The 25991-nt window shown below is 40.2% G+C and overlaps 1 protein-coding gene across 1 annotated transcript in view; it reads left to right on the forward strand.

The window, feature by feature from the left end:
- PPP1R13B (protein phosphatase 1 regulatory subunit 13B) overlaps positions 1 to 25991 on the forward strand; it is an 85336-nt gene that overhangs the window by 16476 nt on the left and 42869 nt on the right. The window contains exons 2-3 of the mRNA XM_040641335.1: positions 16853 to 17000; positions 25599 to 25718. Coding sequence (XP_040497269.1) covers positions 16853 to 17000; positions 25599 to 25718 — 268 coding nt within the window. The remainder of the gene's footprint in view (positions 1 to 16852; positions 17001 to 25598; positions 25719 to 25991) is intronic.

The raw sequence follows: 25991 nt of genomic DNA on the forward strand, positions 1-25991 counted from the left end.
AACGCCGGGATCACGCCCTGAGCCAAAGGCAGACGCTTAACGACTGCACTACCCATGCGTCCCTGATGACTTATCTTTATGATGGCTTAAATGTGAATCTCTCAACGTGTCCCTTTTTAATTGAATGCTTACGAAAGGACTAAGAAGCAGGTGGTCACTTAATCTAAAATAATTCAAATTACCAAAAAATTTTTCTATCTTTTCTTCTTTCCCCAAACAACTTTAGTGACTATTAAAGAAAAAAAATGAGGCCCTTATGTACTGTCATCTCAGATTTGCAGCTTAAAATGTATGCTTTAATAGGACTAATATGAATGTTACCTTAGGAAAACATAATATTTTATTTTTGTGTTAAAATATGGATCCTTGTGAGAACATCCTGAAGTGCTCAGCCAACAATAATACTTTAACTATTTTTGAGATCAGCGGGGAAAGAAAACTATTCTGTGGTGGTGTGGGCAGACGATAAGGCTACAGGAAAGATGGTCTGTCAACCTGAACTCCATTTTCCCTCCTCTTTGAATGAAACAGCAGAGCTTTCAACTTGGTACAGAGCTGGGATTTCCCCGTGTTTGCCAAACTGAGTTGCTTGCACTTCTTGACCCTACGGGATGGAGGGAGAGGAGAGGCGTTCCCCATATCTGGACAGTCCCTGCTTCTCCTGCCTGGTGATGTGTTGGACCTGAAGCCGGTGTTCTTGCTGATCTTTGCTCCCTCCACACCTCCCCTGTCGCTTTGTTTTAGTTTTAAGCTCTGTGCCTGCTTGCAGGTGGAGGACAGCCGAGGCCTGGGAAGCAGTGTGGTGGGCGCAGCGAGCGCAGGCTTTGGAGCCAGTCAGACTTGGGTTCATATGTGGACTCAGCTACCTGGTACCTGGGGTGCCTTGGATGCATGCTGAACCCTTTCTCTTTTTTCTCTTTCTTTCTTTCCTTTCTTCTCTTTCTTTCTTTTTGAATAGTTGATTTCCAGATGACATTTTACCAAATATCAAACTAACACTTCGATTATTTTTTTTGACTAGTTGATGAGTGCTGAACTTTTCTCTACCTCAGGCTTCTTATTTGTAAAATGATAATCATTTTAGTAATTAAGGTCATTTTGGTTGCAAGTGACAAAAAACCAACTCTTGGTTTCTAACATCTTAGAAAAGAGAGGCTTTATTGGCGGGACACTGATGAGAGAGCGGAAGTGCAGAGCCGGCACGGGTGTAGCCGGCCTCCTCTCCGTGGCACAGTGTGTCTCCCGCGGTCTACACCCAGCCTGTCAGCAGATCTTGTCAGAGCTACCTTCCCCGTCCACCTAGCTTCTATTTTGTACTACCTCCAGGATTCTCACCATCTCCTGGATTCTTATATTAGCCTCCTGAGGCTTCTTATTTCTGTGCTCTTTCTCCATGTGTTGTCAACAGAGCAGCCAGAGTGAGCCTGCAAATCGTTATGGTAAAACATGCCACTTCAGAGTTCATAACCCTCCGAGGTCTTTCTGATCTCCCTCTGAGCAAAAGCCTAAGTAGTAGTTTACCTGTGATCCCCCAAACTTCTCCCCTTGACTTCTCTGCTCCAGCCACGCAGACTCCTTGATTCTGAATCTTACTCAGCATTCCTTCTGCCTTGGGGCTTTTGCACTTGTTGTCCCCTCTGCCTGAATGCTCTTCCTTCAGGCTTTCTGCAGGCTTATGACTCTTTCACCTTCAGGGAGGCCTTTTCTTTTCTTTTCTTTTTTTTTAAGATTTTATTTATTTATTCGACAGAAAGACAGCCAGCGAGAGAGGGAACACAAGCAGGGGGAGTGGGAGATGAAGAAGCAGGCTCCCAGCGGAGCCCGATGTGGGGCTCGATATCAGGACTCTGGGATCATGCCCTGAGCGGAAGGCAGACGCTTAACGACTGAGCCACCCAGGCGCCCCAGGGAGGCCTTTTCTAACACCTTATTTAAAACTAAAATTGTCCTTTTCCTAGTCTCCTTTGCCTGTTTTGTTTTTCTTCATAGTATATATCACCACCCACCATACTATATTTTTTATCTACTTATTTTGTCTCTTTCCCCAGACTATAATCAAATCCCCATAAGCACAGGAACCCTGTCTGCTTTGTCAGTACTGAATCTCCAGCACGAAGTGGGCACTCAGTAAATACTTATGGAATAAAAAATATTTTTTGTCGTGTTTTCCTTTGTTGAGACAGCAATGGCAAAGAGATTAAAATAATCATGACCCCTGGAAACTTGCCCAAGTGTGGGTCCCAGAGAGGAGAGGAGAGAATTGCCATCTGAAAAATATCCCAGTTGGGGCCCCTAAGGTTGCCTTGAGGACTAAAACAGTTGGCATATGAGATGCATGTGTGGCTCACTCAGTTAAGTATCCGACTCAGCTCAGGTCATAATCTTGGGGTTGTGAGATTGAGTCCCACATCAGGCTCCATGCTAGGCATGGAGCCTGCTTAAGATTCTCTCTGCCTCTCCCCCTTCCTCTGCTCTGTCTCCCTATCTAGAAAAAAAAAATTAGTGTATGATTGTCCAGTAGGTGCTGAGAGAAGGCTCATTCTTTTCCCTTTTTGAAAATGCATAACTTCCTGACAGTACTAACATTCAGAAATTCAATCATTCTCCATAATAGAGATTATTGATATTGTTAGGAAAGGTAAAATTATAGTCCTATAATAAGAAAACTCCTCCCATGCAGCTTGATGTTTTAGTAAGTGATGGAATACACAATTCTGTCTTCAAAAGGAATGGTGTTGAAATTTTGCAAATTGTACGCATGTTTTTGTAAATGCTCTTCTAGTATTTGAGCAGACCCAAACCTCAGGTGAATCTTCATGAATCCACATCTTTATGAACCCATACCAGATTCATAAAAGAAGTGAAGTCATATGAGTGCCAAGGCATCAGAATTTTCCTTTTAGCCTTTATTCAGTAAGATTTTTTTTTTTTTTTTTTGCCTGGAGGCAGTTTAGGCTGTTGAGTACATTCATTTTGGGTTTTATAATGAATCTCTGCAATTTACCCTGAAGTTCATACTTACAATATTTTGCTTTCAAAGGTACATGTAAATTATATGTATGAGGCGAATTCTTCCATTATAAAAAGTAGTTGGAGTTTATGTTCTCGTCTGATAACTTTTGGATAAAGATTGTTTCTTATACTTTCATCAGGATGGAGAACTTGAATAGGTGTGTGTGTGTGTGTGTGTGTGTGTGTGTAAGTGTTCATGAATTTTAGCACTGTTTTTGAACTATGAGAGTAGAAACTTAGGCTTTGGAGTCAGACATTCTGGCCCTTCTAGTTATGTGTCCTTGGGCAATCCTTTGGTCTGTCTGCAGCAACAGGATCATCTTAGCGCCTTGCTCTCTAGGTCTGTTGGGAGAATCAAATGATACAATATGGGTAAATAAATGTGTCCATGAACATAGTAAGCATGGAAATAATAGCTGTTCTTATTAATAAATTGTTGAAGTCCTTTTATGTTAAGTATCTTGTTACAAACCTTATTCTCATTTTAAGATCTAAAATATGTCAATATCAAAAATTAATGATATACTATATGCTGGCTAATTGAACTAACTAACTAAATAAAATATGTCAATGGCTGACTCAGTCAGAAGAGCATGCGACTCTTGATCTCAAGGTCATGAGTACAAGCCCCATATTGTGTGTAGAGATGACATAGATAGATAAACTTTAAAGTAGGTCAGTACTGGGGCGCCTCAGTGGCTCAGTCAGTTGAGCATCTGCCTTCTGCTCAGGTCCTGATCCCAGGTCCTGGGATTGAGCTCCGCATAAGGCTCCCTGCTCCTCGGGGTCCCTGCTTCTCCCTCCCCCTCTGCCTGCCGCTCCCCTTGCTTGTTCTTTCTCTCTTTCTCTCTGTCAAATAAATTAAATTAAAACAAACAAAAAAACACACACACACAAAAAAATAGGGTAATACTTTGGGGGCACCTGGGTGGCTCAGTCAGGTGTTGGACTCTTGATTTCAGCTTAGGTCATGGTCTCAGGGTCATGAGATTGAGCCCCATGTCAGGCTCCATGCTCAGTAGGGAGTCCACTTGAAATTCTCTCTCTGCCTCCGCTGTGTGTGTTTTCTCTAAAATATATCTTTTTTTTTTTTTTTAAGATTTTATTTATTTATTTGACAGAGACAGCCAGCGAGAGAGGGAACACAGCAGGGGAGTGGGAGAGGAAGAAGCAGGCTCCCAGCGGAAGAGCCTGATGTGGGGCTCGATCCCAGAACACTGGGATCACGCCCTGAGCCGAAGGCAGACGCTTAACGACTGCGCCACCCAGGCACCCCTCTAAAATATATCTTTTAAACAAAATTTTAAAATACTAGTAGAATTTGAAAAAAGAAATTTGTAGCTCTGTATGTACCTTACCTCAACAAGCAATTTTTTTAAGCATAAAATATGAACAAGGCATTTATTGTGAGCACTTAAAATGTTGAGGTTTCTTTTACTTTTTAAAGTTGTTAACAAAGCTTCGGCAGTCTCTTTTATGACAAGTTTTATATGGAGATTAGTAAATTAATGTTTAGTTTTCCTTTTCATAGTGATTTCTAGATCCTGGTTACAGTTGTTATTGAACAATTCTAACACTGAACTATTCTTCCGTGTAACTCACTGAATTAGGTGAAACTTTATCTACCATATCACTCCGCTATAACAACAGTGGTCTGTCTTGTTTCATTAGGACGTCTTATCATGGCTCATGTCATTAGTGCCTGGATTTAGATTCCACAAAGCCCAAGGGACATCTATTTAAGTATTTTTCCTTTGTAAATGGCATAGATAATCTCTAGGCAGTGGGACTTTTGTTTTCCACACTTCACTTTTGCTTAGTTTTCTAAAGATGAGAAACATTTCAAGAATGGTAACTCAGAGCATTATAAGCAAATTGAAAGTAGGATCATGGTATTAAAGAGCTGGCTCAAACCTGAAAGAGAAAATGGATAGTCATTTGTAAAAAGATAGGAGTGTTGTAAGACTTGCCTTTCCTTTGTAAACTGTATTCTGATTTTGTATCATGAGATGAATTAACTATGGTATATCCATACACATGATTATATTAAAGTGTTCTTCAGAGACCTTATTTTGTTAAGTATATTTGTTGTTTTAAGCTTTTTTTCCTGCTAACAAAAGAATTAGTTCTTAACTTTTGATATTAAAAAATATGAAAAAACAATTTGTAGAAATATAAATGTTACTCGAGAAAAAAAATATACAGAAGATAATGTGTTTATTTAAAGTTATTTCCATTGGTAAAAGTATTTTACTGATTGTATAGGTTATATAGGTTAGATAATTGGCATAGCTAGATATGTTTTCCCCCCTTAAATACTGATACGTAATTCACGTACCATAAAATTCACTCTTTTAAAGTGTACAATTCACTGGTTTTAATATATTCACAGAATTGGGTAGCCAGCACTATGTCTAATTTGAGCACATTTTCATCATCCCAGAAAGAAGAAACTCTATACCCCTTAGCAGTCACTCCCCATTTCTCACTGCCCCCCCCGTCCCTGGGCAGACAAACTTCTGCTTTCTGTCTCTGTAGATGTGCCTAGTCTGGATGCCTCATGTAGAGGAGATCATGCATGTGACTTTTGTATCTGGCTGCATCCGCTTGGCATTATATTTCTGAAGTTTATCTGTGTCGTAGCACTCACTTCACACCTTTTTATGCCCGAGTAGTATTTCATTCTATAACTACATCACAGTGGTTTATTCATTCATCAGTTTGGGCTGTTTACACTTTGTGGCTATTATGAATAAAGCTCCTGTAAATATTCCTGTTCAAGTTTTTGTGTAAGACAGGTTTTTAATTCTGTTGGAAATATACCTAGGAGTAGATAGGTATGTTTTAAGAAATACATATAAGAATATATTTTCTTGAATTTTACAAAAAATATATAGACAGAGGAAATCTTACTCTGAAAACTTGGAATATACCTAATTTAAATTTTTGACAGGTCAAGAAAATTTAATTAGAACATTTATATGGTTTTAACCAGATACTCTATAGTTAGTTGATTAATTAGGAAAAAATGCGTGATTCTTTCTTGTTCCCTTTATTATGATTAACTTTGCATTTCAGATAGTTTCAAACATGAATAGAAGATAAGACTTAATTGAGAAATTATTAAATAATGGGGAAGTTTTTATAAGTAGGGAAGTATTTATTAAAACATTTGCTCTTTCCTTCTGTATTTCATAGCAAGTAGTTTAGAGTAGTGGTTCAGAGCAGAGCTTGGGAGTCAGACCACGGTCACGTCTCACCCTGGTATTAATTAGCTCAGTGATCTTGGACAAGTTATTTAACCTCTGCACACCTCCTTTCCTTATGCTGGGAAGTGAAGGATGGTTATCTGTCTTGCAGAGTTGGTGTGAGAATTGAGAATGTGTGAAGTGCATATCAGTGCCAAATAATAAGCACCGATAAATGGTGATGGCAGTATGGTGATTTTTCATGTAGTTGGGTGTTATGAGGCCCTGAGAGCACTATCTTTTCAACTTCTTGGACCATGACCCACACTAAAAAGTACCTGTTACAAAGTGACCCAGTCTTACACACACACACACACACACACACACACATACACCTCTCTGTGTAAATATATATAGTTGGAATTTTAGGGGACCACACTCACCCTTACCGTGTGTAGTGTACTGTTTCATTTTGTATTTTTGTTAATAGGCTATATTTTTTTAAGAACAGTTTTAGGTTTACAGAAAAATTGAGCCCCAACAGTTTCCTGTATTTAATTTTTTAAAAAAGATTGTATTTATTTATTTGAAAGAGAAAGAGAGAGAGGGAGTGCACGTGCATACGCGCAAGCTGAGGGGAGGGTCAGAGGGAGAGGGAGTAGATTCCCCTCTGAGCAGGGAGCCTGATGGGGGGCTTGATCCCAGGACCCTGAGATCTTGATGTGAGACGAAGGCAGATGCCTAACTGAGCCACCCAGGCGCCCAAGTTTCCTCTATTATTAATATCTTGCATTAATGTGCTACATTTGTTATACTTGATGAACTAATGTTGAAGAATTATTATTAACTAAAGGCCATAATTTACATGGTGTTCAGTCTTTGTGTTGTATAGTTCTGTGGATTTTGATGAATGTGTAATGTTATTTATCCACCATTACAGTATCATATGGAGTATTTTCACTGCCTTAAAAGTCCTTTGTGCTCTGCTTATTCATCCCTCCCTGTCCCCAAAACCCCCTGATTTTTTTATTGTCTCCATAGATTTTGCTTTTCCAGAACTGTCGTATAGTTGGAACCATGCAGTGTGTAGCCTTTTCCTACTGGTGTCTTTCACTTAGCAGTATGCATTTAAGAGTCCTCTCTTTTTGTGACGTGATAGCTCATTTCCTTTTATTACTGAATAATAATATCCCATCATCTGGGTAGACCACTGTTTGTTTACCCATTCACCTACTGAAGAACATCTTGGTGGGTTCCAAGTTTGGGCTGTTATGAATAAAGCTGCTATAAACATTCCTGTGCAGGTTTTAGTATGTAAGTTTCAAACTCATCTGGGTAAGTATCAAGGCACTCCATGCTGAATCATATGGTAAGAGTATGTTTAGTTTTATTAAGAAACTGCCAGGCTGCCTTCCAGAGTGGCTGCATCATTTTACATTCCCACCAGCAAGCTCTTGTTCCGCCTCCTCGCCGTATGTAGTGTTGTCCGTGTTCTGGGGTTGGCCATTCCAGTACTTGTGTGGTGTCATTATTGCTTTAATTTGCAGTTCCCTAGTGATCTATGATGTTGAGCATCTTTTCTGCTTATTTGCCATCTGTATGTCTTGTTTGATATTTTAGGATCTTTTGTCCGTATTTTGATTGGTTTATTTTATTATCAGGTTATAAGGGTTCTTCGTATATTTAGGATATAAATCCATTATCAGTTATATATTTTGTAAGTATTTTCTCCCAGTCTGTGGTTTGTCTTTTTGTTCTCTTAACACTGTTTCGTATTGTTCTGTTCTATTCCATTAAAAACCAAAACTGGCCCTTGAGGCACTAATTGATTTTACAGCCCACAGCCCACTAGTAGGTCACAGCCTGTGGTTTGAAGATCTGTGTTTGTTCTGCTTCCCTAATGTTCACATGGACGATGTCAGTAAAGCAACCATCATTCTGGGCAACGATTCTCGACATTGATCAACAGGAATTCAGAGTTGGTACTGCCCTTTTTCTACTGTGTAGAGGATTCTTTAAGTTTTAGTGAATGGATTGATTGGTCAATTGAGCAGCGTCACCTCCATACCTGATAGTAATGACGTCTCTAAGCATTATGGAAAGTTTCATGAATTTTGCATTTTTACAGTTTTAGACAGCTTTCCTTAAAATGCATATGCTTTTAAATACTGACGAGATTAATAAGGTGAAGGGAAGCTAGGGTGTATATTTTGTATTCCCAGGAATAATGTATGACCCAGAGTTCAGCAATTCAAGTTGGTGAGAAGGAATTCTTTTATGATGGAATATATGCTTTTTAAATGTTAAATTATTGAAACAAGTAAAAACAGTGATTTGAACTAAACAGAATGGGTAATGGTTATCGAGGCTCTAATTTAATGGACATTTAACTTTTTTTTTAAGTAGGCTTCTTGCCTAGGGTGGAGCCCTATGTGAGGCTTGAACTCACAGCCCCAATAGTAAGACCTGAACTGCGATCAAGAGTTGGACCCTTAACCGCTTAACCTAATGAGCCACCCAGGCGCCCCCGGACATTTAACTTTGGATAGATGCTAATCAGATATTTAAATGTGTCTGTCCTCTCAAGAGGATTAAATATGTACCTCTGCAGTTTTATACTTCTTATTTATTAGAAAAAAATTTCATTGCTCTCCAAAGGCCAATTCTGGTTTTTTTCCAAAATAATGCAAATCCCAGCTTTGGAAATTGAACTTAACATGATTTTTACTAAACTATTCCTCTGTTTTCTTTGGAGTTAATCTTATTCCTCCCAAATTTTAGAGGGGCAGGGAAAACTCACTCCCTGATACTCTGTAGTGCCACCTTGTGGAAAGAGGGAAGGCTTTAGCAAGGGCCGTCCATGCATCTCTAGGTTTGAGTGAACTCTGCCAAGTGTCACAGGTGTGTACAGGCTCCTCACTTTCACACTAGCATTTTTCAAAGATTTTTTTCCTTCTCTCTTATGTGGACTAACTCACTGATTAGAGGGGTAAACTATTGGCAGTCTTTTTCTGTAGAGACCTTGATGATGAGAAGGCGGGTGCCTAGTAGCTTCATAACTCAACCTATTGAAAAAAATTTATATATAACTGGAGAAGTTTATTGAGTGCCTGCTATGTTCTGGGAACTACTGCTGGTACTAGGGATACAGCAGTGAACTAACTAAAATTTTTGTTCTCAGGGAGTTTGTGTTCCAGTGGGAAGAGACATAAGATAAACATATATAACATAGATTAGGTGGTGTTAAGTGCTAAGAAGGAAAGAAAAAGCAGGATAGTAAAAGGATTGAGTGATAGAATAGTGTTGTATTAAATAGCTTGGTTAGGGAAAGCTCCTCTGATAATGTGACATTGGAGCAGAGGCCTGAAAGAAGAGTATAATACAGGCATGCTAGTAGCTGAGGGAAGCATGGTCTAGGTACGGAACAGCAAGTACAAAGGCCCTGAGGCAGGAATTGGCTTGCTCTGTTAGAAGAACAGTGAAAATGTGTTCTTGCACTGGGAAGCCAGGAAATGAAGGGGGAGGTATGATAAGAGGTAGGATCAAAGTGGTGTGTGTGTGATGCAGATCATGTAGGACCTTGTAGACGGGACTTAGGACTTTGGATTTTATTCTGCAAGAGGTAGGAAACCACTTGGGGTTTTGAATGAAGTGATGTATCTGAAGGGCAAGAGTGGAAAAATGGACCAATTAATAAGGGTGCTCTTGCAAATGTCCAGCTGAGTGGTAGTGGTGGCTTGGGCCAGGGTAGTAGCAATGGAAAAGAGCAGTCAGATTCTGGGTATACTTTGAAATTAGGGTCCGCGGTATTACTCATGTGTTGTTTGTGGAGGATGAGAGAGAAGGGAGTCAAGGGTACCTCCCGGGTCTATCTTATTTTATGTTCCTTGCTCTGTGCGAGTGGGAAAGGGCTCCCTCGCATGTGTTTTTCAGTCTTCGAGAGGCTGATTTGGAGAAGTAGGATGAAGCATTCAGGGGGAGGTCTTAGACTTAGTTTTCCTTACAGCCCTAATGGCTCTGAGATTCTAAATTGGTGAATTGGTGAACAGTGTTACAATATGTTAGGGTCAGAAGAGAGCTAAGGTTGATTCTCATATTGGGGCACATAGCCCACTTGAAAACTTGAAAGGGTCTTCAGATGTTCCTTTACCCCCACTCCAGCTGGTGCTTTCTATGGCTTTTATGAGCTACTTACTTGCAAGCTACGAGGTGAGTTATTTATTACCTACAGTAACTGCAATGTGGGTGGTATAGCTTTTATCACTTTATTTCTCCTTAGTTATCTTTTTTGTCCCTGCATTCCTTTTCCACTAGATATGGAAGTAGGTGGGATTGGTGGGCTAAGGGATCTAATGTTTTACCTGAGTGGGTGACAGCCGGCAAACTAAGAGAAACATTGTCCTAAAGGGTATATCCTGTCCATATTGTCTCCTGAGCTGCCGATGAGCAGCCATGACCCAGAGAGGCAGGAGGGGGTGCTTCCGCAGGCAGTCACAGCAAAATCAGTGGTAGAGACAGTGATAGAATTTGACTTATTTCAAGCTTCTTTGTATTGCGCAAGTAGAATTTCTCATTTCCTTTTCTGAATGTTTATAGTTCTGACATTTACCTTTATTGGGGGTGTAATTTATATACCATAAAAATGAACAATTCAGTGATCTGTAGTAAATTTACAGAGTTGTGCCACCATCGCCACAGTCTAATTTTAGAGCATTTCTATCACCCTAAGAAGAAATTTTGTGCCTGTTTTAAAGTCTCTCCATTTCACCTACCTTCTGTCTCTGTGGTTTTACCTGTTATGGATATTTCACGTAAACGGAATCATATAATATGTGGTCTTTTGTGTAAGCATAATTTTTTCATGTAGCATAATGTTTTCAAGGTCCTCCATGTTGCAGCCTGGATATGTCAGTACTTTGTTTCTTTTTATGGCTGAATAATATTCCACTGTATGATACACCACATTTTATTTATCCACTTATTGGTTGATGGACATTTGTATTGTTTTCTCTTTTTGGTTATTATGAATAATGCTGCTTATGAACATTTGCATGTAAGACTTTGTATGGACATATATTTTTATTCACTTGGACAGGTACCTAGGAGAGGAATTGCTGGATCATATGATAAATCTATGTTTAACATTTTAAACTGCTGAACGGTTTTGCAAATTGGCTATACCAGTTTATATTCCCATACTAGTGCATGAGAGTTCCAATTTCTCCACATCCTCATCATCACTAGTTATTACCTGACCTTTTGATTATAGGAGAGTTCTTTTTTTGTTGTTATGGATCATTCCCCCCCCCAGCTTTACTGAGATATAATTGACGTAGAATATTGTGTCATTGTACAATTGATATATAACATTGTATACAGTGTGATGGTTTGATACATATGTATATTGTAGATAGTTCCTATTTTATAATGTTTTATACATCCCTGATTTGTGCTTTGTTTGATTTCCTTGGACCAGGAACATCCTTTAAATACCAAGCTTGGAAACATTTTGAAGGATATATGTAGATGTATGTAGATATGTAAATTTGTGGTTATTAGTGATTAGTTGATTTTCATTACGTAGCTCCAATGTTCTTGAAAGGGCAAAGTGGCCTCTCAGGTTCCTCAGTATGGTTATATAGTTACCTGCCTGCTAGCCTGTCTTCATTTACTGAGCACATTTACGAGTCCAGCATTGTACTGGGGCTCTGAGTTCGATCACACTAGTCCTGCCCTCACTGGCCTTATGGTAGTTCTGGGGTTTTTAGATTAAAAATAATAATAATAGGTATAGATGCAGCTTGAGACCCACTTAGATTTCACAGCCTGCTAATGGGTTCCAAGTCACTCCCATGAGTCACAAACACTGTTCCAGTAGAGGATGTAATCAAGAAAACACCCATTATTTAGTGTAAGAATGTGGCCCTAGAAAAGTCACAGTCTGTCATAAGAGAGCAGAATAGGAGGCTCTAGCTCAGGTTGGGTCAGGAAGGGCAAACATTGGTGTCAGGAAAACTTCCAAGAGGAGGTGGACCTGTGTGAGTGATTGAGGAGGAGGAGCTGGGCGCGCTGGGTCTGTGGGCGTGGCTTTTCTGGGCTGAGGGGTGGTTGGGGGCGGGCGTTCGGTCCTCACGTGCTGTGTGTGTTACAACACACAGGACAGAAACCTTTGCAGGTTTTTTTAAGCGCGGCTAATCAAATCTCTTCTTTTCGGCATGTTCATCTTTTAGGAAGGATAAACTTTAATTTCTTTTCTTTTTCTCTGTACTTGTTTTCTTTAGTTCCCCTAATCCTATTGGGTTTCATCTCTCTGTAGCTGTAGTTACTATTAAGAGAGAAAAAAAATAACACTACCTGTCAGATTGTGATATGCTATCAGTTCTAAGATATATTGTGATTTCAGAGATGTTAAAATGTAAACAAAACAAAAAGTGCTTCTAGGATCCATACAATATAATATTTGTGTTGGAGATGTTTAGTTTTTTAAGTGAAGGAAATCTTGCTAGAATAACGGTAGTCATTTTCAGCTTTAATTTTAGGTGATACTTTAGGGAAGTCTGTACCATCCATGTCAATGTCAGCTTCCTTTATCTTGAAAGCTTCTAAATCTGTCATGATTTTTTTTTTAAAGATATAGTATTTTATTTATTTATTTTATTTATTTGACAGAGAGACAACCAGCGAGAGAGGGAACAAAAGCAGGGGGAGTGGGCGAGGAAGACGCAGGCTCCCAGCGGAGGTGCCTGACGTGGGGCTCGATCCCAGAACTCCGGGATCATGCCCTGAGCCGAAGGCAGACGCTTAACAACTGAGCCACCCAGGCGCCCCCTAAATCTGTCATGATTATAATGAAATTAGCTTTGATTGAATAATTGGAGATTAGGGAAAATGAATTTTGCTAGGATTAGAAAAGATAGGGTTTACTAAAGACTATAATAGAAAGCTTAAAAACTGAGGTAGTGCTTAGTGAATTTTGGATGAGTTAGCTTTTACAATTAAATGTCCAGACTCCTAAACTGTGCCATTCTGCCTCTCCTCCCCTGCCCCACCATGTTGATCTTACATGTGAGCTGAAAAGTCTAGGTAATTCAAAAGTGTCCCAAAATAGCATCATTCCATCCTTCATTCTGACAGCATGTTCATCAGGGACTCTGCTCTTCAGAGCAAGTGAGCACAAGCCGTGCTTTTACGAGCACGTGCTAACGGAGCTGCCTGGTGCCCATGGTGGGAAGTTGGGAGGTGAGCATGCCCATACCAGTTCTGGCCAGAGATCTGTCTTCCAGAAGCAAATGATGATGTAAACATTCACTGCCTCATGGTGTTGGGCACATGCCACGGCCCGCCGCAGCAGGCACCGGGAGTGAGGAATGAAAGTACTCTGAGGAACTGAGGGAAGCGGAGCACTCATTCTACTACTTACCAGTGAACTGTAGTGTTAGCACTTAAAGGGAAGGTAGTCAAAAAAGAAAAAATATTTTCACTAATTTGAAATTTTGATTTATAAAGCATGACTTAGGAAAATGTATTATTAGATCTTGAAAAACATTGGCTATGAAATTATGTTTCATTAGAAGTATAAAATGTATGTAAACGAGAATAAAAATACATTCTAGTTCTGTTGAAACTGTGAAAGCATTAAGGCCCTTCAGTTCTGGACTTGTTTGCTCTGGATCCAGGAATTACTACTTTATTCCTAATTCTATAGATTCCAGGCCATTTATTTCAATATTCAAAAGCCCCCGATTTTATAGTTTCCTCTTATGTGTTAGCAGAAATAACTTTAACTTCTTGTAAAACTGACATGTATTTATAATATCCAAGAAGAACAGATGGGAAAAAAATTCTTGTTTATTGAACAGACTGGATGTATCTTAGATTATGTGCGGTATTTCCTCCATTATATGGTCTGGTGGGGTCTTTATATTCTGTGTGTCATCCATGGATTAGTGTGCCTACCATGCCTTAGATACCCCCCCTAGTGAGCGGGGGGAGACCTGTTAATGCTGTGATGTAATAAAGATATGTGTGAAGAGTAACTGGATCACAAAGGATGGAGCATGTAGCCTCCGTGGGAAAGAAAGTGGTGAAGGGAGATTTTACAAAGGTGGTAGCATATGAACTCAATTCTGGAGGATGAATTGGAGTTTATAGGCAAGCAGGCAGGACCCTCAGGCAGGGACAGCAGCCTGAGAGAACTTGATTGGAGTTGAGGGAGCAAGGCTCAGTGTGTGTAGGGGCCGGGCTGGGAGGCTAGGAAGGTTATCCTCAGTTGTGTCTGCTGTGCTGGGAGCTGGGAGCTCACCCGGTAGTCTATAGACTTTCTCAGAGAGTATTTCAGGGAAAACCAAGCCTCAGAAGAGTCTCTGGGGAAAAAAGTACAGGTTCACATGAACATTTGACTCTTAAGTGCTCAGTAAAGAAACCTGCTTCCTGTTCATATACTAGAAAAAAACCGTTTGGGGAAGGGCTGCTGTTCAGCCGTGTGGAGCTCCTGAGTATTTTAAGCAAGGGAATGACTTCATTTGATTTACATTTAGAAAGTGAACTGACAGTGCCAGAGGCTAGGCTGGAGTGATGGGAGGTTGGTGGCAAGAAAACCAGTGGAAAACTGTTACCAATTTAGGTTACATAACATCTGACCATCAATCTAAAGATGTTTAATCTCAAAATTTAGAAATTTAGGGCACTTCTAAGAAAATACTATTTTTTTAAAAGACTTTATTTATTTATTCGACAGAGAGAGAGACAGCCAGCGAGAGAGGGAACACAGGCAGGGGGAGTGGGAGAGGAAGAAGCAGGCTCCCAGCGGAGGAGCCTGATGTGGGGCTTGATCCCAGAGCACCGGGATCACGCCCTGAGCCGAAAGCAGATGCTTAATGACTGCACCATCCAGGCGCCCCAAGAAAATACTATTTTAACAGTGAACTAAAATACTTAATTGACAGCTGAGATTCTAAGTGAGAGGAGGATTTCAGTTTCAAAGAAACTGAAATATTTCATAAAACTGATTAAAGAAAATCTTTGGTTTAAATTGTATTTTAGGAGTAATGTTTTTAAAGAAATCCCTTCCATTGTGATCGCTTTAGATCTTAGATCAGAATGGTAGGATTTTTTTATTTTTTATTTATTTTTATTTATTTTTAAAGATTATTTATTTGACAGAGATAGAGACAGCCAGCGAGAGAGGGAACACAAGCAGGGGGAGTGGGAGAGGAAGAAGCAGGCTCCCAGCGGAGGAGCCCGATGTGGGACTCGATCCCGGAAATGCCGGGATCACGCCCTGAGCCGAAGGCAGATGCCTAACGACTGCGCTACCCAGGCGTCCCTGGTAGGATTTTTTTAAAGATTAAAAAAAAAAAAAAAAATACTGGGGTGCCTGGGTGGCTCAGTAGGTTAAGCATCTGCCTTTGGCTCGGGGCATGATCCCAGGGTCCTGGGATCCAACTTCAGACTCCCTGCTCAGTGGGGGGGTCTGCTTCTGTCTCTCCCCCTGCCCCTCCACCCCGCGTGTTCTCTCTCTCACTCTCTCTCAAATAAATAAAATCTTTTTTTTTTTTTTTTAAAAGCTGGACAATTTTAAAAAACACATGATAATGTATTTTCATGTTTAAGGATCATTTGCATTTTATTCTGATATATTGTTGTATTTGCCCAGACAATTTTTTAAACTTTTTTTTAAAGTAGGCTCTATCCCCAATGTAGGGCTTGAACTCATGACCCCCGAGGTCAAGAGTTACATGCTCCACTGACTGAGCCAGCCAGGTGCCTCTTCCTCAGCCAATTTTTAAAAATACATTGGATATTTGGTCTTTTTGTTATCAGTTTTTAGGAGCCTTTTATATGTTAAGGAGATTTAGCCTTCTGTTTGTAATATGCATTGCAAATGTTTTTCCCTCAGTTTGTCTTTTTTGCTTGAATATAGCAATCTTTTTTTTATAGTGCCTGGTTTTTAAGCTATAGCTAGAATGAGCTGCTGTACTCCAAGGTTCTAAAAAGGAATTTACCTGGTTTTATTCTAGAACGTTTATAAATTTATGATTTATATTTAAATATTTGATCTAGTAGGAGGTTATGCTGGTAAATGATGTGCGGTATGAATCCAGTTTTTTTTCCCTCAGATGGGAATATTAATTGTTCAAACATCATTCATTGCATAGTCTTTTTCCCTCCTCAATTCGGAGATATCTCCTTTGTCATTTACCATTTCCTGTTTCCTGACTTCCTCATTTGGTCCATTGATATATTTATGTACTACTGCCATAGCGTTTTGAGGCTTTATAGTATCTGGTAATGCTAGCTTCCTTCTAATATTATTTTCTTTTGGAATTTTCCCGACTTGTTTTACATTTTAATTTTTCTACATGAATTTTATTTATTTTAACTTTATTTCTTATTTGCGTCATTAGTCTGTACACCCAGTGTGGGGCTTGAACTCATAACCCCAAGATCAAGAGTTGCATGCTGTTCCAGCTGTGCCAGCCAGGTGCCCCTCTACATGAATTTTAGAATTAGCCTATCTGTTTCCAAAAACATCCCGTAGGCATTTTAGTGTGGGTGGGGGGAGTGGGAGGTGAAGGCGATTGCTTTAAATTTACAGATTAATCTCTTATGATAATGACTCTAAGTTGTAGCTTTAATCTTTTCTCTTACAGATGATATTAACCGTGTTCTTGAGCAACAATGAACAGATTCTAACAGAAGTTCCTATTACACCAGAAACAACGTGTCGAGATGTTGTAGAATTTTGCAAGGAACCTGGAGAAGGCAGTTGCCATTTAGCTGAAGTGTGGCGGGGAAATGGTAAGTATTAGGCTCTGTAGAGATGTACATAAAAGTACATAAGTAGGGGCGCCTGGGTGGCACAGCGGTTAAGCGTCTGCCTTCGGCTCAGGGCGTGATCCCGGCGTTATGGGATCGAGCCCCACATCAGGCTCTTCTGCTGTGAGCCTGCTTCTTCCTCTCCCACTCCCCCTGCTTGTGTTCCCTCTCTCGCTGGCTGTCTCTCTCTCTGTCGAATAAATAAATAAAATCTTTAAAAAAAAAAAGTACATAAGTAAATAAATTTTTATCAAATGCAAAATATTGCTTCTGGTTCTTAGTTATCTGTGGTAATGAGGAATTGAGTTAATTAAAATCACATTACATGGGGATAAGATTTTACAAATGCTTTTCGTAAAAGATACGTAATTTGACCCTTACTAGTGCCATCTGAAATAAGCAGGGAAAATAGATGGAGCTCTTCTGTGAGATCTTTCTTGATATCACTATGAACCAAATGAGAGTTTTCTGTCTTCTGAGACTTTACAGTGTTTTGTTTGGTATGTGTCGAGTTGTTCATCAACTTTTCTTTCCCCCTCTGACACTTCAAAGCAGAAACATTATTATTTTTCCCTGTGTACAAAATGTGTTAAACAGTAGACCCTTAATAAATATTTATTAAATTGTGAAGAGTAAATGCAGTTGACTCTTGAATAACACGGGTTTGAACTGCTCAGGTCCACTTGTATGTGGATTTTTTTTCAGTAAATATGTTGGAAAATTTTTGGAGATTTGCAACAATTTGAAAAAACTCACAGATGAACCACATAGCCTAGAAATACCCCCCAACATGAAGAAAAAGTTAGGTATTACTGTAAGGACACAGTATGTAATACATGTAACATGCAAAATATATGTGAATCGGCTCTTTATGTTGTCAGTAAGAATACTGTCCAACCTTACTAACTACTAATAGTTAAGTTCTGAGGAAGTCAAAAGTTATATGTGAATTTTTGACTGCACATGGGGTCGGTGTCCCTAACCTCTGTGTCGTTCAAGGATTAACTCTACTGGCTCTTAACATTGAAGCTGGGCAGAGAAGATCAGCATAAGTAATATGATCACTGAATACAGAAAATTCTACAAAATAATTTGGTCTCTAAAAGAAAGGTTGATGTAGATAGGCTGTAGTCAGCAAGGGAAGCGATATGAAGGAAGGGCACAGGCACAGTGCGCTCCTAAGTAGCTGAGGGACTGGTATCGAGAGCAGGTAGGCAGCAGAGAAGAGACTAGAAGGAGCTCGCATGGAGGTCTCCAGTACCAGCAAAGGATTTGCATGATAGGAAAACAGAAGTAGTGTGTGTGGACGGGTCTGTTGGGAAAGGAAGAGAATGATCAACTGGAACATGCCGAGTCTGAGGTAGATAATGAGATGAGTATCCAAATGCAAGGGTTTCAAGGGGACTTCAGGATAATCACTGAAGGCTTACACTTTTTCTGATAGCTTTATTGAAATACAATTCACATACCACACTATTCACCCATTTAAAGTGTGTGATTCAGTCATTTCAGTGCATTCAGAGTTGTGCAGCCATCACCCCCATCAGAGAACATTTTCATTCATTTCAAACAAGAAACTTCATACCCCTTAGCAGTCATTCCCTGTTCCTCTCCAACCCCCTCCTTCCTGAGGAGCCACTAATCTCCTATCTCTATAGATTTTCCCGTTCTGGATGTTTCACATAAATGGAATCATACAATACGGAGTCCCCTTTGTCTGGCTTTCATTGAACTTGATGTTTTGCAAGGTTCATCCATGTTGTTTGGGTATCCAGTACTTCATTCCTTTTTGTTGCTGAATAATATTCCACCAGATGGATTTTTGTTTATCCATTGATCAGTTGACGGGCATTTGGGTTGCTTCCACTTTCTGCTATTATGAATAATGTTGCTGTGAACATTCATGTACGAGTGTTTGTGTGGACGTATGTTTTCACTTCTCTTAAGTGTATACCTACGAGTAGGATTACTGGGTGGTAAAGCAATTGTTTAGCTTGTTGAGGAATTGCCAGCTTATTTTCCAAAGCAACCATTTTTTACGTTCTCAGCGGCAGTAAATGAGGGTTCCAGTTTCTCCACATTCTTGCCAACACTTGATATTATGTATATGATTCTAGCCATCCTAGTGGGTGTGAGAGGTATCTCATTGTGGTTTTGACTTGCATTTCCCTGGTGAATAATGATGTTGAGTATCTTTTCATGTGCTTATTGGCTATTTGCATATCTTCTTTAGCGAAATGTCTATTTAGATCCTTGGCCCATTTTTTAATTGAGGTGTCTTTTTATTGAGTTATAAGAGTTTTTTTAATTGAGGTATAATTGACATATAACATATTAGTTTCACATACCTAATGATATTTGTATATATTGTGAAATGATCACTTCAATAAGTCTAGTTAACATCCATCACCATACAGTTACAAAAAAAATTTTTGCTTGTGGCGAGAACTTTCAAGATATATTCTTTTAGCAACTTCCAAAATGCATTACAGTATTATTAACTAAAGTCACCGTGCTGCGCATTACATCCCCAATACGAGTTCTTTATATATTCTAGACACAAGTCCCTTGTGGGGTATATGATTCTTAAATATTTTCTTCCAAAGTCTTCTGCATTTAATGTTATCCTTAGAATTTAAAGCAAAGATTTCAGGGCACATTGAGAGGAATTTGACTTTGATAAATGTTGGATTATTACTAAGCCAGAAGTAGGAGGGTAGGTCCTCAGTTACCAGTCTGATAACAGTGACAGGAAGTGGGGGGACAGTTAAGTAATGACAGTTTGTTGGAGGACTGCTGTTAGAGCCTGAACATTGTGTTATTGTTGCTTCTTCCCCAGCCTCTTAGCAGTCTGGTTCTTTGTTATGTGTTATCACTTCTAAGTCTTTACCTCCCTCTCCCTCTCTTGTGCCTTATGGGAGAGAGAAACTCCCAGAGATGGTCCCTGGCCCTTAAGAATGCTAATCTCTCTTACAGGAGTCTTTCGGTTGGTGTTCTCCTTGTCTCCAAGCCCACCTGAAATCATGCCCTGTTGTTTTACCTCATCAGGAATGAGGACTCACACCACACAGCAGAGGGTCACAGCATACTGTGCTTGCCTTGGCTTTTTTATGTGCTGTTCTCATTGTATAGAACAATCCCTAGCACCCACCTCCCTTTGCTTGGCTAACTTCTAGTCATTCTTTGCCTCTCACCCCTTTCTTGAGTCTCAGAGGGTGTTATGTGTCCCTCCCTGTGCCGCAATGCTGTCATAGTATTTATCAGAATATAATACAGTAGTTTTCATATCTCTCATTGGACTACAATTCCTGAAGGCAGGAACTTGTCTGTTCGCTATCATATTCCTTCAGTAAACACTTAAATCATTGAGTAAAACAGACGGCAAAGCTGGGTCTTGAAGAGATACTTTCTGGTGGGTAAGATTCAGAGGAAGGGGGAAAGCACTTAGAATAGCCGTTCTCCATCTTTTTACCCTAGAGAAACCCTTACAGGAATTTTCAGGTTTCAGAGAATCCCTTGCATAAAAATTATTGCATCTATAACTCGTGGTAATTGTCAGTGCTTTGGAGAAGAGACTCTCTCTGATCTGTATATTAGTTTGCTAGCGCTGCCGTAACACAGTACTGCAGCCTCGGTGGCTTAAACACCAGATGTTCGTTCTCAGGTCTGAGGTCAAAGTGTTGACAGGCTTAGTTTTTCCCGAGGCCTCTCTCCTTGGCTTACAGATGCCACCGTCTCTCTGTGTCTTCCCTTTGTGCATGTCTGTGTCCTAATCTAGTCTCCTCTTCATAGGAGGACACATTGGATTCAAGCCCACCCTCGTGACCTCATTTTCGCTTATTACCTCCTTAAAGATCCAGTCTCTAAAGGGTTGCATTCTGAGGTTCTGGGGGTTAGGAGTTCAACATATGAATTAGTGGGGGACACAGCTCAGCGCATCACAATCTGTCAGTTTGGCCAGTTTATCATATTAGCCTGCTGTACTTGTGCTTCCCTCCCCACACAGGGCCAGCTCTCTTGTGAACTAGGTGTGGAAGTAGAACCTTCAGCTTTTCCTCTTATTTCCTACTTGATTTTATTTTTGCCTTATCCAAGAATACCTGAAAGTCTTATCCTAGATTCCCATTATGTGAGACGCTATTATGTAAAACGTGTAGGGCAGTTTTGCTTCCCCTTTCACACAAGCATTATGTTTTAGGTAGCCTTTATTATTTAAAACAAGGGCAGTTTTTACTTTTCCTTAAATTCATCTTTTCTTTGAATTTTTTAAAAAAGATTTTATTTATTTATTTGACAGCAAGAGAGTATAAGCAGGGGGGACAGCAGAGGGAGAGGGAGAAGCAGGCTCTCTGCTGAGCGGGGAGCCTGATGCGGGGCTCGATCCCAGGACCCTGGGATCATGACCTGAGCCGAAGGCAGACGCTTAACCATCTGAGCCACCCAGGCGCCCCTGAAATTTTTAATTCATAAAAGGAAGCAATAAATTTGTTAAATAACTGACTTAGGACAAAATTGGATTTAATTGTTATAAAGTTATGCTCAAGTGCATCTGGATGGCTCAGTCAGTTAAGTGTCGGACTCTTGGTTTTGGCTCAGGTCATGATCTCAGGGTCCTGGGATTGAGCCCCACATCAGGGCCTGTGCTCAGTGAGACATCTACTAGAAATTCTCTCTCCCTCTGCCTCTCCTCCTGCTCCTCCCCCTTCTCATGCTCTCTCTCTCTAAAATAAATAAATAAAATCTTCAAAAAAATCTTTTTTTATAGGCCTGTATACATAAAAAGTGTTACTTTCAAAACCAAAAATGTAGAATGATATTTACTTCTTTAAAGTTCACTTTGTGCTTGGGTTTTTCGTGCAAGTAATTGTGTGCTGGGCTTGAGCTAAGTAAACACAGATTTCATTTTCAACTGAGATGAGACCATTTCTGTCTTTGCCCTGATGTTTGAGGAACAAGACAGAGCTTGCCCGCACGGGCAGGAAGGTGCAATGTTAGCAGCACAGTGTGTGTTACATTGCTGGGAATGACGGGACCCTTTCCTTTATAGAAATCTAGAACTTGTCTGGGGCAGAGCAGTATATCACACCGTGAATGTGTGATTAGACTGCAGCCCCGTAGTTTTTTCTTTGTCTCAAAGTCCACTTCTCAGAGTGAGTTTAGAGAAGGTCCACTTCTCAGAGCAGATTTAGAGAAAGGTTTCTCATGCAGCCGTACACTCATGTTGAAGGTACACAACACTGCTCAGTGTCGTCTTGCCGTCTCCCAAGCCACTGCCTTGAGCCCCTGGTCTGGCTTCCTCACTTCCAAGCTCAAGCAGCAATGGGAACGTTTTAAGATTTCCTTTTTTCCCCTTTAACTTGAGATAAAATTCACATATCATAAAAATCACTATTTGAAAATGTACAGTTCAGTGGTATTTAGGACATTCACGGTGTTGTGTAGCCATCACCAAACTCTGTTCCTCTCCATTCCTTCCTCCCCTAGCCACTGGCAACCACTGTATGACTATGTGGCCCTATCTATTTGACTATTCTAGGTACCTCCTATAAATGGAATCATGTAATATGTGGCTTTTTGGCCTGGCTTCTTTTACTTAGCACAATATTTTCAGGGTTCATCCATGTTGTAGCATGTCTCAGTACTTAATTCCTTTTTTTGGCTTAATTATATCTATTGTATGATAGACCACATTTTATTTATCCATCAGCAGGTGATGGGTGTTTGAGTTGTTTCCACTTTTTGGTTGTGGTAATGCTGCTCTGAGCATTCACATGCAAGTGCTCTGTGTGGGTATATGTTTTCACTTCTCTTGAGCGTAGGCCTAGGTTTAGAATTTCTCTTATCTCACACCTTCTCTTCAAAAATTGCCACTTTGGGCTTCCAGGAATGTTTGTAAAACACAAACACTAATAAAATATAGAACAGAAAGGCATAATTAATAATTAAGCAAGAAATTACCAAAAAATATCCAAATTTCACAATACAGTTTACTTTTCACCTGCACAAACCACATTTGTTAGTGTTGGTAACAGCAAAAAGTGGGGGTCGGGGGTAGCTCCTGAGGTATTAAACTCTTGAGAGTGAGAAATTCCCTCCCAGGGGTGCCTGGGTGGCTCAGTCATAAGCGTCTGCCTTCGGCTCAGGGTGCGATCCCAGGGTCCTGGGATCGAGCTCCGCATCGGGCTCCCTGCTCCGCTGGGAGCCTGCTTCTTCCTCTCCCACTCCCCCTGCTTGTGTTCCCTCTCTCGCTGGCTGTCTCTCTCTCTGTCAAGTAAATAAATAAAATCTTTTTTTAAAAAAAAAATTCCCTGCCATTTCCTATTACAGAGCTAGAGGTTATAATAGGTCCTACGAATCAGTCATTGGCATGTAAGGAAGTGTTGGGGGAGATGTTTCTGGAGAAATAGGCTACTGTCATCAGCCTGCAGTCTCCCCCTCCGTGCATTACAGCACTCACCATTTGCCAACTGTCTGTTTGAGAATTGGTAGTAGTTGGGGTGGGGGGTACCTGGCATACACCACCTCAGCTCAGTGGTCAAGGCCAGCGTCAGAGTGATCTGTCATGGTGATGGCACGCACACCATGGTGTGATGAGAGGAGAAGGTACCCCACCTCTGTGGAGTTCTCCCCATAATCCATCACCTCAGTCTAACCATGGGAAAAACATTAGACAAGTCAAAAATAGGGGCATTCTACAAAATACCTGACCAGAACTCTATAAAACTGTCAAGGTTATTTTAAAAAAGTGGGGGGGGGGGGACTGAACTATTATAGCAGCAGAGACCCAGGGTTTAAGACGAGTAAATGCAATGTCATTTTCTGGTTCAGTTCCCGGAACAAAAAGAGGACATTAGGGGAGAAACTGATGGAATGCAGATAAAGCCTGGAATTTAATTAATAGTAATGCACCAGCATCAATTTCTTAGTTTTGACCAAGATGCCATAGTTAAGATGTTAGCATTAAGGAAACTGGATGAACTCTATAGTGTCTTGACTACTTTCCTAGAGGTCTGCAATCATTCTAAACGAAAGTTATTTTTATATATTATATAAACAAAAAAAAATCTGTAAGGTACAAAGGAATAGATTAAGGTTTACAAGACCTCTGTGGTGACTTTAAAAAAAAAAATCATTGAAGAACACAAGGTGCTGAACACAGTGGAGAGACAGAGCCATGTTCATGGACTAGAAGACTCGGTTTACAAAGATTTTGGATCTCCCCAAATTTTACTTATAAATAAATATGATTACAGTCAAAAGCCTACCTTTAAAAGGAGAATTTGACAAGCAGCTCCTTTAAAATACATATGAGAGCAAAGAGCCGAGCAGTGCCAAGACAGTTTGAAAGAAAGCCACGTGAGGGGACTTCACCTAGCAGACAGCAGTGATAAAGCGGTAGCAGTGAAGACTGGCATCACACCGAGGTAGGGTGATAGCCCACAGAATAGAAGAGACCGGGGCCGCTAGGGCCTGAGCCGGGTCAGAGGTGGCAATCACGGGTCTCCAGGGCAAGGAGACTCAAGTAAGTAAATGATGCTGGGACAATTGACGATTCAATTGTTTGTAAAAAAACAAAATCACATCAGTTCCATAAGGACAGTGAAAAGCAATACTTTATAATTTGTAGAAAAAAATATAGACTATCCTTTTGACCTTGGAGTAGAGAGAATTTATTGTACAGAAAAATTCAGAATCAGAAAAGATTGATAACTGCTTACATTTAAAATTTTTAAACTTCTTATAACAAAAGGCACTGATAAAATTAGAAGACAAGCCTGTTTTCAATATAACCAACCCAGGGTTAGTATCCAGAATATAAATAGTTCTTCAAACACCTAAGAAAAAGGTAAACAACCCAGGTTTTTGGTTTGTTTTGATTTGTTTGTATGCGTGATGAGGTTCTAAGCAGACTAGCTTGAAACCTATGAAATGTTACCTTGTAACTCTAACAGCTGTGTTAGTGCTCTTCTCAAGTGACTGTGTCCATACTCTGTGAGTGAGGGGGGGTTTAGCTTTGTTCTAATATTTGAAATGCATTAGTACATTTGATTCTGTATAATTTCATTTTTATTATCAACTGGATAGTTTTTGGTCTCTGCAGGTGCTGGCCAACATTCACTGGTACCTGAGCTGCCAGGAGGTACCCTGTCCATCCTGTGTGGATCTGACCACCACACGCAACATAGCAGTGAACGGCGAGGCTGGACCAGTGTGTTAGTGTGTTTCTTTGAAGAGTGGGAGGCACACTGCCTCCTTCTAGAGGGCATTTTTCAATGTTCCCAATTTAATGTTGCAAAATCGCTTTTACATACACTTCTTGTGGTTACGTGTTACCTGAATTATTTCCCGGGAACTCATACTCCTGCTTTCACTTCATTAAAGTTAAAATTTAGTGCTTATAATATCCTTGAGTTCTAATATATGTGTGTGCGTGCGTGTGTGTGTGTGTGTGCGCGCGCGCACGTGTGTGTGTGCACGTGTGTGTGTGCGCACGCGCGCACTTATTTAAATCTATATTTTTTTACTTTTGGTTGGAGTCATTTTGTTTCTGGAATAAGTAAGATGTGGTTTTTTTTCTAGAGCGTCCCATACCCTTTGACCACATGATGTATGAACATCTTCAGAAGTGGGGGCCACGCAGGGAAGAAGTGAAATTTTTCCTTCGACATGAGGATTCCCCAACCGAGAGCAATGAGCAAGGTACATAAATGCTTTCCCCATTTGTTAATTCCTGCCACAAAAGTTAATTTAAGTGAAATAGGAGTAAATGTTAAAATACATCTTTGTTTTCCCTTCACTCACAAGTGATGAGAGGGAGAGTTGGTATCTCGCATTTCTGTGAGCTCTGTTGTGGCAGTCCACAGTTCCTCCACACTGTGTGGGCGCTCCGGCCTTGCTCATTCCCCAGGCCAGTCAGGTGACAGACTCAGACATGTGAGGAGGCCTGCTTTTTAAAGACATTGTTTTTGATAA

The sequence above is a fragment of the Ursus maritimus genome, unplaced genomic scaffold (assembly GCF_017311325.1).
Source record: "Ursus maritimus isolate PB19 unplaced genomic scaffold, ASM1731132v1 scaffold_25, whole genome shotgun sequence".
NCBI classification, from domain to species: domain Eukaryota; kingdom Metazoa; phylum Chordata; class Mammalia; order Carnivora; family Ursidae; genus Ursus; species Ursus maritimus.